The following is a 14334-nucleotide window of genomic DNA, read 5'->3' on the forward strand; positions in this document are numbered from 1 at the left end:
CTACTTAGCAAGAAACCAGCACAGAGACAGAACAAGCTTAAGAAGTTGATGAAGATGTATCACTTAAAACACTCTAATAAATACGCCATTAGTTTCCCAGTAATGAAGTCTAAACCACTGCCAACCACAGCGTGAATGAAGATTCTACAGTGCTGTTAGTTGTCTATAATATTCTGTCACTAGTGAAAAGATGTCACACACCAGATCATGATGCCAGGTATTGCTACATTTCCTATACCTTACAACCAAAGACTTACAAATAGGACTAGGTGTCATGTTTTACAAGGTCTTCCCAACATTATACAGCCACAAACACCACATCCACTGTTTGGTTCCTGGTACCTTTAAGAATCCCCTCTTGTCACCCCTAAAATGAATCCCTTAATGTAGGAATCTTCTTCCCTTCTTCCTTTCCTCCATTTCCACCCTCCCATTCCCCCAAGTTCTTGCCCATATGTCCCCCGGGATGTCCCCAGCTTGGTCCTTGGACAACACGAGAGAGGATGTTCAAACTGTTCTTACCCCACTATCACAATGATAATTATGACGAATATCACCATAGAATCTTCGTCAAGCGACGGATGAAGACTGAGACAGAGACCCTCATGAGAGCAATGGACTGAGCTCCTAAGCTTCATTTGATAGGCAGGAGAAGTGAGAAGAAGAGCAAGAAAGGAAGTCAGGACCACGAGGGGTTCTCATGGGACCCTGTGCCTGTTCTCATGGGAGCTCACCAAATCCAGCTGAACAGGGTCTGAATGAGCATTTGATCAAACTGGACTCTTTGATTGTGACTGACAATCCGTGCTGACTGAGAAGCCATTGAAAAAGGCACTGGGACTTGTTTTACGGCAGGTTCTGGCTTTTTGGGACCCTAGTCTATATGGATGCACAGCTACCTAGGTTTGGATGTAGAGGGAAGGGCCTTGGACTTCCCACAGCCAAGGTTCCCTGCCCTCTCTCAAGCAGGGAGGGAGAGGGAGGAGGGGGTGTGGGCGAGTAGGAGGTGATTGGGAGGAAGGAAGGGAGTGTAAATATTTGAATGGAAAATAAAAAAAATTAAAAAAGAATCACCTCTTTTATAGTCACTTACACACAAATATGGGTGATGATAGGTCATGACAGGTACTGTTGAATCAACCATAAACACACCCACACCAACACACACATCCAAAATTTTAAGAGAACCTTACTTTCGGGGGAAAAAAAACTAAACACAGTCTCACTTTCAGAAACCAAGTCCATTTTCATAATTATAGGGAGATTCTTAAAAGGAATAAGTACGGGGGATGTTGACTAACTGGGTTATCCCTACACAAAAGACACAACGAAACAAAGCCTTTTGCTCTAATCTTGCTCTCATAGGACCCCACGTGCAGTCAGCGAGTGTTACCAAGCATTCTCGTGCAGACATGAGTCACATGATTTCAACCTGACCAATGAGAGAGGTCCAATAGTCTTTCCAATCTTATTGGCTCATGATTGGTAAATGTCACCAATCAGGTCTCAGACCAAGATGCGCAGCACGAGCTTGATAGTAAGGGACAGTTGGTGTCAGTCTTGCCAGATTGAAGGCAGAGGTTTCACTACAAGGACACCAGTGGCAGAGGCAATGCGCGCAGACTGTGAATGAAGCAGCGAATTTGGAGGAGGCAGGCGTTTCTGATCTCAAACAACACCAGGTACAGGCTGATTGACTGCTGTCTTCCAAGCTTATTTTGCTTCCAGTGGACCCCCACTGTTCTGTTTGTCAAAACAGCTTTGGAGTGGGGCTTTGCTACTGGTCCTTGTTCCTACTGGTTGACTGATGAGGATCCCAAGCCATGATTCTGAGCTACCTAGGACTCTGTTGATCACTCTTTTTTCCAAAGAGTCTGTTCTAGCTGAGAAAACCAACTCCCAAAACCATGGACTGCCCAAGATTGACTACTGTCTTGTTCTCTGTCCTCAGCGGCATGTTTTAGGTTCCCTCAAAATTTATATTTTGAGTCTATCATGCCAAAAATAGCCAAGTCATCTCCATTTACAGTTGTTTGCTAAAAAATAATTAAATTTGATTGTTGGAGCTCTTCATATGTTTTATTTTCACCTTTCATGTTACATTTGTCCTTCTGTTCTTCAGTAATGAACAACTGAACTTGAGTATGAATATAGCCGTTTTCATGTTATGTTGAACTTGCTGGAAAATTTCAAGAACTTTTAATAAGGATTCTATATCTAAGTACATAGACTGTTGGTTTATATTTTTGTTTATTTTATATTTAGTGTTATTTTGTACTATTTATTCAGTTACCTCCATCTGTATTTATCTGTCTTGCCACACACACACTTATAAATGTCCAAGAAATACTATTGCATGAAAGTCAGTGTATTATTACAACATGTGGAATCAAGGGAGGAAAGCTTAGATCATGAGGTCTTGTAGTAGGCTCCTGTTGGCTATGTAGAACATGTTGGAAAGTGCCTCTTTCCTTCCCTTATATTGAATAGTTGGACAAATACTAGTGTTAATTCTTTTGGAAAGTCAGCTAGAATCCATATGTAAATGCGTTCATACCAGTCCTTTATTTTCTTGATATTTCTTCAGCGAAAGTCTTCTATACAATATGTTTTGATCATTTTCAGCCTTGTTCATTTCTTACAAGACCCTCTCCTATCTTCTGATATCACCTAATATTACAGTGTTATACTATTAAAAAGAAAAATAAAAATAAGTAATTAAGACCTATAAAATGTCCTCACAATAGAACAATGAGTCCAAAAATCTATCATGTTTCTTTTGACTTGATTTCGTGCTTGTCAATGATTCAGGTCATGGTTCTTATTAGGAGGAGTGATTAAGGTCACCCAGTGAGAATCCACTGGATGAAACTGTTTCTTCTTTACCATCAGAAAACAAATGCCGATGTTTTCCTGTTTGGAGATGGAACCCTGTTTTGCCTTCCCATATTCAGTGACAGAGCCCCCCCATCTGACTTAAACCTTGTATGCTTGTGTGTATTGCTGCAATCTCTGTCAGTTCATGAGCTCATCAGTTTCCTTGTTTTCTTGGAATCTACTCTTACCTCTGGACCTGAGTATCTTTCTTCAGTCTCTTCTGCCTATCTCCCTAAAATCTGAGGGGAGGTTTTTATAAAGCCTTCAAATTGAGACTGAGTATTATAAATCCTCATACGTCCTCTACATTGCTGCGAGTCTCAGGGTTGGATACTGCTCAGGCAAGAATGCAGTTCACTGCTGTGCGCTGTTTGAGACTTTGATCTTCTTGTGTAGCAGTCCATCATGAAGAGTCATTCTGTTCACTGTGTTCTTGCTGCAGAATAATAGTATGTTTTCCCATAGTGCATGACCTATCCACTCAGTTCTTGTCCACGTAAGCAGTGTCAGTAATGCTGTTCATCTCGTGAAGGAGCCTTAAGTCCAATCAGAAAGTGGATGGTTACTGCCATAGTTACTCCCATTGTACTTATGTCAGTATTGCAACAGTTCATTGTGCAAGTTGGTCACTGTAGTCCTCAGGTTTGTAGCTAGGTGATGTTGATGATTATCTTTCCTCTCAGTAGAATGCAAGAGTATATTTCTGTATCATACATGTTAGTCAGTAGTGGAGAGGCTTCTAGCGGTTGAAGCACAGCTCAGCTGCTCAATGCTGGCTGAGATTCATGAAAATAACAGTAGTGTGGGATGATAGGAATAATCTTGGCAGTATATGTGAGCAATGTCATTTGCATGAGGCCCATTTCCTGCTATGAAAACAATAGAACCCAATCATGTCACTGGAAGCAAACATTTACCTTGCAATTTTTTCAAAGAATATTGAACTATGTTTATTACTAATCTGCATAGGTTTATATATGCTATCTTCTGATTTCTGAGAGGTTACACATGTTTATAAATTTATCATTTGTTCCAGTTTTACAATTCATGAGATCATAGGTTTTCAAAACACTTTCAATGAAGATCAGATCACCAGGGTCATGAGGGACACCTTGGACATCAGCGCCTCAAAATCAATTGACTGATACTCATAGGATCTCAGAGAGATCATGGAGCTTGTCAGGGGTGGTCTTACCTAGGTCCTCTGCATGTATGTTGTATCTGAATATGTTGATGTTACTGTGGAATTAAGAAGGATGTGTGGGGAACAGGGGAATTGGTTGCTGATACTTTTGCCTACTTATACAACTACTTTCTACTTCGTGTTTTCTGTGTTTAGCCTTGATACAATGGCATGTACACAGATTTATAGAAGTACATTATGCTCTGTATGGTTGGTGTCCCTGGGAGGTCTGCCATTTTCTGAGGGAAGAATCAGGGAGGGTAAATGTGTGGAAGAGGCAGGAGAGCCTGGGCCAGGGGAGGCAGAAAACTCTAGTTATAGTATAATACATGAGAGAAGAATGAAAAGTTCACTTGACGGTGAAATACTACAAAGACCAAAGTAATAAGACACCTGAAGAATTTTAATAAGAAATGTGTTAACATTATTGACTCCTAAATATCCTTTTTGTTTTATCTCCACGTAGAGAATAGAGAAACCTTGGGACATGGGCTTCATTTTTATAATATCAGGAAACATTATATTTGTAATACATGCACTCTAAGTAAAATTGTCAAATCTTAAGAGAAGACAAGAAGTCCATAATAATGAAAATTGAATAATCATGTATGAATTCATCAAAATTATGGAAAGTGTAAAAATTCAAAATTCAAAACCAGTTGCAAGTGTACAAATACTTTAAATTATATTAATGAAACCATCGATTTGTGAAAAATGTTTTAGCAAATGACTTTTTATGAATACAAGTGACCAATTTTCATTAAATTGATGATAAGCATGATATCATTATATTCACCAAACTATCTGAAAGTAAAATATACAATGTCGGAACAGGAAAAATAGGTAAATTTGATGTCATAGACTGCTAAAGGATTACTTTAGGATCTGGTAATGTAAAAATTTTTCTTAGAAATGGCATTGCATTTTCTCAGCCCAGGACAGCATCTGCAAATTGTGCATCATTCCTTTTATTCCTTTGATTTACTTACTTCTTCAGGAATGTTTATTCTACCTTACGATTTGTACTCTATAATTTCACTAAGCTTGTTTTCGAAGTCACGATGATTCGATGAATTCCTTTGTTTAAGTTGTAGAGAACTTAACTTTGGAAAAAGAAGCAAAATTTTTCTCCAAAAGTGATAAAGAAATGTTGTGGTTTGTATTAAATTTTTTATTAAACATTTTTATTACTTTATAATTAACATAAATTAAAATATGTCTGCATTCTCCCCTCCTCCCACTCTCTTTTACAAACTCTCCCCTCCAGTCCAAAGAGAGGACAGGGTACCTTGCCCTGTGGGAAGTCCAAGGCCCTCGGTCCTACCTCCAGACTTAGGAAGGTATGCATCCAAAAAGAATAAGATCCTAAAAAGCTAGTACATGAAGAAGAGAGATATCCCAGTGCCATTATCATTGGCTTCTCAGTCTGCCTCAATTGTCAGCTACTTTCAGAGGTTTCCAGATTGATCCCATGCTCATTCAGTCCAGTCCAGGTGGATTTGTTGAGCACCCATTAGCTCAGTTACACTGTCTTTTGTAATGCTTAAAGAATAGAGAGAATATCATCTCCTTACCAAAATAAAACCCCTTGTTAGCTGCCAGAAAAAGTCTTCCAAATGATTCTTTAGAAATAGTCATATACACTATGACAGCACCATAGCTTGACTAAAGATTTAAACTAGAGTTTCTCCTATTTGATCACTTTTGGTAAGGTTGTGTCTCTTTTGCTTAATGTTTTCACTAATCAAGCAGCTATGCCATTGCAATATTCATTACGTTCTATTTAATTAGATTTAGCTCTCATCTTGGGTACATTTCTCAGAATTTCTTTGGAGTTTAGTTTATTCTTGTTTTCTTTGACCCAGGAGTTCGTTGTAAGTTTCTTTGAATCTGTCACACTTGTCCATGTAGAGGTAGAAAGTGTAGAGGTAAACACTTTCCCCTTTGACTTATTTTTTATTGTTTTGGATCTGATTTCCGTAGTTGGCGTTGGCATGGAAATTATCAAGCACCTGAATAGCGAGATCAGAGAGGAGGAGACCATGCAGCTGGCCCTGAATGAAAGTGCCTATGAAGAGGAGACCATTACGGATCACTACATCATGCTCAATACCCTCGGCAAAGGAGCCTTTGGTGAGGTCAAACTGGCCTGCCATGTTCAAACAAACGTGAAAGTTGCAGTCAAGATTCTCAAGAATGACCAGGGGAGTGACACCTGCAAAGAAACAACAGAAATCGACATTGTGAAAGAGTTGGACCATCCGTACATAATAAAGCTCTTTCACATCATCTACAGCAGAGACCACACCTATATGGTGTTGGAGTTTGCTGCTCATGGCGACCTGGTCACGCACATTGAGCAGGGTGGCCCTCTTCAGCACAAACAGGCCCAACACATCTTCTGCCAGATGGCGTGTGCAGTGTACTACTGCCACGATAATGACATTGCCCACAGGGACATCAAGCTAGACAACATTCTGCTTGATGGCAAAGGAAACATCAAACTGTGTGACTTTGGCCTGGCCATCAGAGTCAGCTCTGGGGAGAAGTGCAAGGGATTCTGTGGCACTGTTGAATATGGTGCTCCAGAGCTATTCGGTGACACGGAGTATGATGCAAGGGCAGCTGACATCTGGAGCATGGCAGTAGTTTTATATGTAATGATGACAGCGAGCTTCCCATTCAAAGCAAAGACCTATCCAGACATGAAGGAGCTGATGCTGAATCCCACATACAAAATTCCATACACACTTGCTCAAAACCTTTTGCTTGTGCACCTCATTGTGCACTTGTTCACTGTGAACCCTGACCAGAGGCCTAGGGTATGTGACATTAGGCAGCACCAGTGGATCAAAGACAGGGAAGACTTTTGGAAACTCCCATCATCCTCAGAGTCATTCTGTAACAAACCAAATTCCAGCATTGTTCAGGCTATGTGGGGTATGGGCTACCATCCCAAAACTATTACCGATTGTCTACATGAGAAAAGGTTCAATAACATCATGGCCACATACCTCATTTTAAACCATGAGTCACCGCAGGACCCGACTACATCTGCCACTAGGTCCTTGCAGGCCTGTGTCTCCGTGTCATCAACAGGTGCTCTGAATTCCCTTCCTCCTAAGAGGAGAGTGAGTGAGACTGCCATTCCCAACTTCACCCTGCTGGGTAAACGTCAGGGGCATGATAAGAAGTGTTCATGCAAGCGAGGGAGCAGAAGCCTGAGCATGCCTGCCTCCTTGTGCTACCTGCTGAAGGAGGATTCCCTTTCATACCCAGTACCCACGTGTGCTCCTGAGGTTACTCCTCTCCTGAGTAGAAGTTTGGCAGTAGGTAGCATGGTTTGCAATGAGTTGCCCTCAAGATGCCCATTGTCTGAGAGCATTTCTTCAGCACAGTATTTGTCCTGTGAGGCACCCCAGGAAGTGAGTACCCCAAAGACTAGCTCAGATGCTCAGAGTACATCCTCTGATAAGAAGGACAGGGAGGGACCTCAGTGTATGAGCACTACTGAAACCCATGGAACTCAGAGATCTTCTCAGCAGACAACATCCAAGAAGAACTTAAAAGGTGTCCTTCCTGAAGATGTAAGTGCAGCCTCTGCCAGCGGTCTGTCCAAAGGCTGGAAGAGGGTTAAGAAGAGAATTAGGAATAGTGTGAGATTTCTGTGCTGCTGCCTGCCATTCTCACGAAAAATCCATGTTTCTCAGAAGGAAGAGGCACCACTGGAAGGAGAGAGAATTGCAGGTGCACACACACATCTAAATGGTGTGCCCAAGATGCACATCAGTGTTTATTAATCTACTTCTTTTCTAAGGTCCTTTGTGACCATCACATGATAGTTAGTGTAAGTAAATTAGGAAATTTTTATTTAAAAAGGAATTCTCCATAGCACCACCACCACCATTAAAATGAAATGCTTCAGCCAAAAATGGACAGCTGAGGATGAGAGGCAGAGGCGGCAGAGGCAGCCAGAGCTTGCGTTGACAGAAGGAAGGAAGAATTATAGAGAATCAACGGCTGTGAGTGAAGAAAAATGTAAAGTCCAGGAAAGATTCTGAGAACTGGAGCCACTTGAAAATGGAAGGTCCAGAAGGATATAAGAGTCAAGACTCTGAAGTATATATTTCAAAGTTCATAAGACTGTGCCTTCCAAGTCTGGCGGTAGTGGCACAGGCCTTTAATCCTAGCACTCTGGAGGCAGAGGCAGGCAGACCTCTGTGAGTTCGACACAAGCCTGGTCTACAAGAGCTAGTTCCAAGGCTACCAATAACCCCTGTCTTAAGAAAAAAAACTGAAAAAGAGACTGTGCCTTCCATATGTCACTATCATTTTTTATGATGGGGCACTGTAGAGGTTGAGACATATAGTCGGCATCTTCCGTGTGTGAAGGAGATAGCCAATTTGGGAACCAAGCATCAAGTCCAGATGGCACAGTGTCCAGCAACCCAGCAGCACAGTCCAGGACAGGTCATGGTAAGCAATCGTATACACAAGGTTTCTCCAGAGAAAACCATGGTTGACAGGAGGTATGTCCAATGGCTGGCCTTCGAAAGCATCCTTCTCAGGCAAATTTTTCCCCAAATCTGCCCATGAATCAGAATTCCCAATGGGACAGTCTTCATGAATATGCCACAGCACTATCATCTGTCTTTTCCTTCAAGATCAGGTCCAAGGGAAATATTTTTACACATTGGACAGAGTTGAATCTCCTCCTCCCTTGCCCCCGTCCCTGCTGATGTGTTTGCAGGCTGCCTGTATCCACTTCCCTCTTTCCATGGGAGACACTCCTATTGCATGCTGATTCAGTCTTGCCCCTGGTGAAAGGGCCCTTACTATGGGAGTGCTTGTCAGAACCATATTTCTCTCCTAACAGGAGAGTAACAGCATATAGGAGGAAAATGGATACCACTGTGGGAGAAATACTGGTATGTTGCTCCAGTTTACAAGGTGGGTATTGCTTGGTTTTCTTGGTACACAACAGACACATGACTTAGTCTGCAGTATGGGAACTACATTTTGCTTTGATCTTACATCCGGGGTCAAACTGGAAAGAACCTTGTGTCTATAGATTGAAAATATTCAGCCAGGATCTTCCTGTGAAAGTTGCATTGATGTTGTCATGGACACCCTCCATGCAGATCACTGCTCTCTGCAATGAAGAGTGGCCACTCAGCAGGGACTGAATGCCAGGGCTTATCTGTGGGTGTCATGGCTGAAGACAGTTTTGAGACCATAAACTTTTGTATTATTGTAAGAGGGATGTTTCTGTGATCTTGTTTATATTGACATGGTCAAAAGAAAAACAAGCACAACACTGCTAAAGCCAGTGATTTCCACTCCAAGGAACATGGTCATTGAGCTCATGATGCAGAGGGGAGAGACAACAGAGACATGGATTCAGATTGATCTTCAGAGAAAGTTTGGTAAACAGCATATCTCTCTTCCTTTCTCTCTGTCCCCTAGCTGTTTTGGAGGAACAGTGTGTGTAAAGGATGAACATCTTCTTGCACCTTTATGGAAGGACATCACTGTACAGATGCGCGAAGCTTCTTCTGTAATCCGCTGAAGAACAATGAGAATGAGGGTGCACACAGCCTTGCCAGGAAAACCAGCTGAGAGTCACAGGCTTCCTTGTTTTGTCACCATACCTGTTCTAGATCAGTGGGTGATTACTAAGGCAAGTACTATTCGTGATATACTTTACTGAATCCAGTGCCTGGGAAAGGGAGCCTTGGGTGCTGTGGCCAGATCAGTGAAACCCAGGACAGACAACTCATTAGAATCCTTGGCTCAAGACTCAGCTGAAGTTATCTACAAAGGCAAATCTCCGTATGAAAAGATGTTTATTTATTTTATTTTGACTTTTGCCTTGGGACTGATGGGGACCTTGATTGTCCCTGATACTAAAGGAAATTGGCTGCCATTAGACTTTTCCCTGAAAGAACAGATGTCACCTGAGCTTCAAACCACCACATCCATCACTTCCTTCCTCTACTGCCTGTCTGTGGGGGGAAGAAAACAGGGGCAGTTGCTACCAACTACTTGTAGCAGGATCTTCACACACATCCACTGCAAACTTCCCACAGGCCTCCTCCTCAGCGGGCACAAAGCTGAGTCCTTAGATGCTCTTTTGGACTGAAGCGTTTGGTTGGTACGATGCTTAAAGTACATCCCCTCTCCACTTGACACAGCCATGATAAGTTTTGTACAGGTGGGTCACATGGAGTTCCAGAAGTCAACTCCGAATGTCTTATTGGTTCCCCTTTGTCTCCACTTATCTGCAGGTTCTTTGGGACACGATCTTTTGTGGAAGCTCATTTTCACCAAGTATGTATCCTGTCTAATGTAGACAAGAGGATGTGAGATGAGGTGCAGGGAGCAGATTGCCTATGTTTAGATATGTTGGTGGGAAAATGCTTTTTTTCATTTCTTCCCAGAGTCTGATGCCTGAAAATTTGCATAGCTGCCATCAGAAATCATTCCCTGTCTTCTGATGTTCCTGAAGAGATCCTAGTAAAGTTGGCCTAGGGAAGGTCATATTGAAAGGCAATGAGCATTATACCTGTCGCTTTAGTCCCTGAATTCCAATAAAGAAAACTTGCCATTATCTACCAAGACCACAGGTCTTATGCTTGTTGACATGGAACTCTCAGCCAGTTTCCTCACTGATCTACAATATTCCTTCTCTTATAGGAGCCTGGCCACATCCTGAATTGTCACCCAGAGGATTCCTAACCTGAGGACTTGTACACTCAACACTCGTGTCAGTGATGAAAAAGATCATCTCTGAGTTCAAGAATGCTCAGAAGTTCTACACAGCTTTAGGAGGACAGTCTGTGCCAGGCAGTGAGATGGCTCACGTTCCAGCATCCAGCTCCAGAACCTGCTTCAATTCTCATCAAGAGCTGAGGATAACAGAAACTTCCCCATTTGACAGTCTCCCAAAGTAAGAGTTACATTTGAATCTCCACCACACTTTGTTGCTGTGTGCATTTTGACAGGGAAAATGTCACCTCTGCTTCTCTTTCTTCAGAGATGATCCAGGAAACCTACTTGAACCGATAAAGAACGTGTCTTTGCAGAGTCTTGGAAAGCGAATGTGCATCTTTCCATTGCCTCTAGACTGGATTTCTTCAAAGGGCAGTATTCATGGTCCATCGCCCCTGGCACCAGTCACATGAACATGGCGCACTTGATGCTATCCACTTGTCCTGTTCCTCACTGGTGTTGGATAGAGACAATGTAAACACGAACAAATGCTGAAGCATCCAAGCAGATTACCAGCTAGATCTACACTGACTTTCAAAAAGAGCATTTTTTGAGAGGAATCCAAAGGAATATGAAGTCTGAGACATCCCTGTTTCTCCACTGTCATCACTGTTGTTAAGCTAACAGATTTCTTCTTGGATAGACTCAGGAAAATGCCTATCCATTATTCAAACACCAAAGGTAACATCCAGCTGGGACTAATACTTACAATGAAGGCAGAGGGCAGGTTCAGTTTCTCCAAACCCTGCACTGCTGGTTCCAGACCTTCACATGAAGCCTAAAAGATCCCCAATGTCGGACAGTGACAAAATTGAGAATAAACCATTGGATTCAAACACAAATCCCAGCAACAGCCTTGCCTGCATCATATCAGCTGACTTTTGTCTGAGGCACCCTTGGATATCAAGGCAGAGAAGATGATCTGTCCACAATGATTTGTAAGACAAGGACCCATCAGAAAACTGAACACAATCTCAAATACTGCACCTGACCCTTAATACAAACACTCCAGAATTCATGTATGAGATACAGAAGATCCCTACGTAAGCTTTCAACCTCTTAACGAAGATAGAGCCAGCTCAAAGAAGATATACTGTGGCCACATAACCTCTAATGCCATTAGCCAAGAAAATATAAAACCTGAAGAATTGCTGTAGGGGACTCCTAGACTAGGACTTCTTGAAGAAACCTGAACCCTGCCAAAGCCCAGAAGACAACAAATCCCTGTTCTAAGACAAGATGGTGGTTCTGTGCTAGGCAGCAGGAAGGAGTGTCCAGGCTGCTGAGCAAATGTGTTCTCCTCACCACTCTTAACACTTGTGATCCAAAAGATTGTTGTATGAAGATATGATAAAGAAGCAGAATGAACACCAATCAACGCTGGGGGCTCACTTAGAGCTCGGACAGAAAACTTTACAATTAACTTTCAAGTATCTCAGCCCAGAAGAAGACGGATAGAGGGTAGAAAAGCTATAGGACTTGCTTGAGCTGATGAGCCTCCTTCCTGCTGCTGCTGGAGCCCAGAGAGCCTAGCTCTGCACACTCCCCAGCACTGCTCCGCTCTCTATGCTGGATATCAACCCATGCGGATCACACCCTCTTGCTGCCCCACGGTGAATACATGGAGCCAAGCAGTGCTGGACACCCCACTCATCCCGTAGGTGTCAGACCCTGATGGAAATCCGCAGCCCACAAACCGCATGTCCATTTAGATATCAGCAATTTCCTGTCTGTTTTCTCTACCCCCACATTCACATATTGTTTTCCATGTAGGTATCAGGTCAGGACATTCCTTCCCCTGCTACACACTGTTAGGGATAAAGGTACTACACAAATGTCCCTTCCCAGCTCCTGTGCTGAACATCCTTGGAAGTAATTGGCACTGCATTACATTGCCTGCCCTGACACCATCTCAAATACATTGGGTGATATTAGAAGCTGCTGGATTCAAGCTCCCAAACAGCCCGAAATAATTCCTTCCTTGTCAAGCCTTGCTTCCCACGACTATGAAGACCTACATTTAATAGATACCAAATCCTAGTAGAACGCCTTCCCCACCCCACCTATAGAGCCTTCTTAGGGCATACTAGCTGGAAAATCTGCCCCATTGTCACTGACTGCCAACTGCTATTTATCAGTCATATTAGATCTGCTACAGCTGGCAGTCTATGTGCAATGGAAGATGGATGAAATATTCTGGAGAGTCTGTTGCTACTTGTGTGGATGAAGTGAACTAAGGGTAGGAGGAGACAAGTAGAACCAGAAACCTTTCTTGTACACATGGTAGTATTCCACAGTTGGCTGTCCATTCAAGGGTGAAACCTAGTTGTTAATTTGAGGTAGATATTGGGGTCCTCATAAGCATTGATAAAATGGCGGTGTATGTTGAGTCACGGGGGCCTCTAGCATGGCCTGATAGATCGCATTTGATGTGGAATGGGGTGGAGTTGACAAGCTAACATACACTGCCAGTTTAACAAAACAAAGGACACCCCTTTCCCACGATCACTAATAGACTTCCAGATATTCGGCCTTTCTAGTCCACTCCTTTCTGCTGTCCCACAAACAGTGAGAGGGTGCAGGCTCTTCTTCACACTGTTATAATGAGAATATCAACTGAGATACAGTGTAGGGTATCAGGCCCTGTTTGACATCCCTCTTTCTATCGATGACACACATGTCCTGCTTGATTCAAACACTCCTGAAACCCTCCTGCAATGACATCCAACACTACAGCCATGCCACCTCACTTGTCCTGCCAGCTCTCAGACTTTTATGGGCAACCCCCACAGCACACGCAGTCACACACACACACACACACACACACACACACACACACTCAAATACACTTAAGTATTGGGCCATTCATAGCTTCTTGCCAAACCTCACACCAACTGCTAGGTATCACACCTTGCTGAACAAACCCTCACACATTTCTCACATGTTTTCCTAGGCCTGGATCCTGAATGTTACCCACATTTGTTAGTTAATCTTTCTACTTTAACAGCTACTTATCAGAGCATACAGGACACTCTCTTTCCACTGTACCCAAATACACTGGTAGGTATTGTGCCTCCCATGACACTCTCAGATCCCTGAAGTTCCACATAAACTGCTAGGTGCCAGGCCCTCTTAAATATCACAACAGCACCACGAATTACGATGTTAGTGTAGGGCCCACTGGATAACACATGACATCGACCTAAACACACCTTTTGGATATCAGACCTTCTGGGTATTCCAGCACTCCTTGACAGCTCCTACAAGGCTCGTTCAAGGCACTGAAACGCACACATTACCCCTCAGCTGTCACACATACACTGCAAGGTATCAGGCTCCACTGACACCCTCAATGCCACACACACACACACATACCATGTGGATGTACTTTGGACAAAACATCCTGCACTGCCAACTATTGCAACATGCCTTGTCACATGTAGATTGATACCAGTTCACACATAAACTAATATACACTTAGTAGGTACTGCGTTCAACCTCCC

At 42.8% G+C, this 14334-nt stretch overlaps 1 protein-coding gene across 1 annotated transcript; it reads left to right on the forward strand.

The window, feature by feature from the left end:
* Positions 1-1416: 1416 nt before the first annotated feature.
* Positions 1417-8626, forward strand: LOC148120050 (putative sperm motility kinase W). Its single transcript, XM_087896294.1, has 2 exons — positions 1417-1682; positions 6044-8626. The coding sequence occupies exon 2, from the start codon at positions 6055-6057 to the stop codon at positions 7858-7860; it is 1806 nt and encodes a 601-aa protein (XP_087752420.1). The 5' UTR covers positions 1417-1682; positions 6044-6054; the 3' UTR covers positions 7861-8626.
* The last annotated feature ends 5708 nt before the right edge of the window (positions 8627-14334 follow it).

Source organism: Myodes glareolus, chromosome 13 (assembly GCF_982192425.1).
Source record: "Myodes glareolus chromosome 13, mMyoGla1.1, whole genome shotgun sequence".
Lineage (NCBI taxonomy): Eukaryota > Metazoa > Chordata > Mammalia > Rodentia > Cricetidae > Myodes > Myodes glareolus.

Bases quoted from the DNA above. Each gene is read 5' to 3' on its own strand.
- LOC148120050 (XM_087896294.1), top strand. From the start codon at position 6,055: ATGGAAATTATCAAGCACCTGAATAGCGAGATCAGAGAGGAGGAGACC.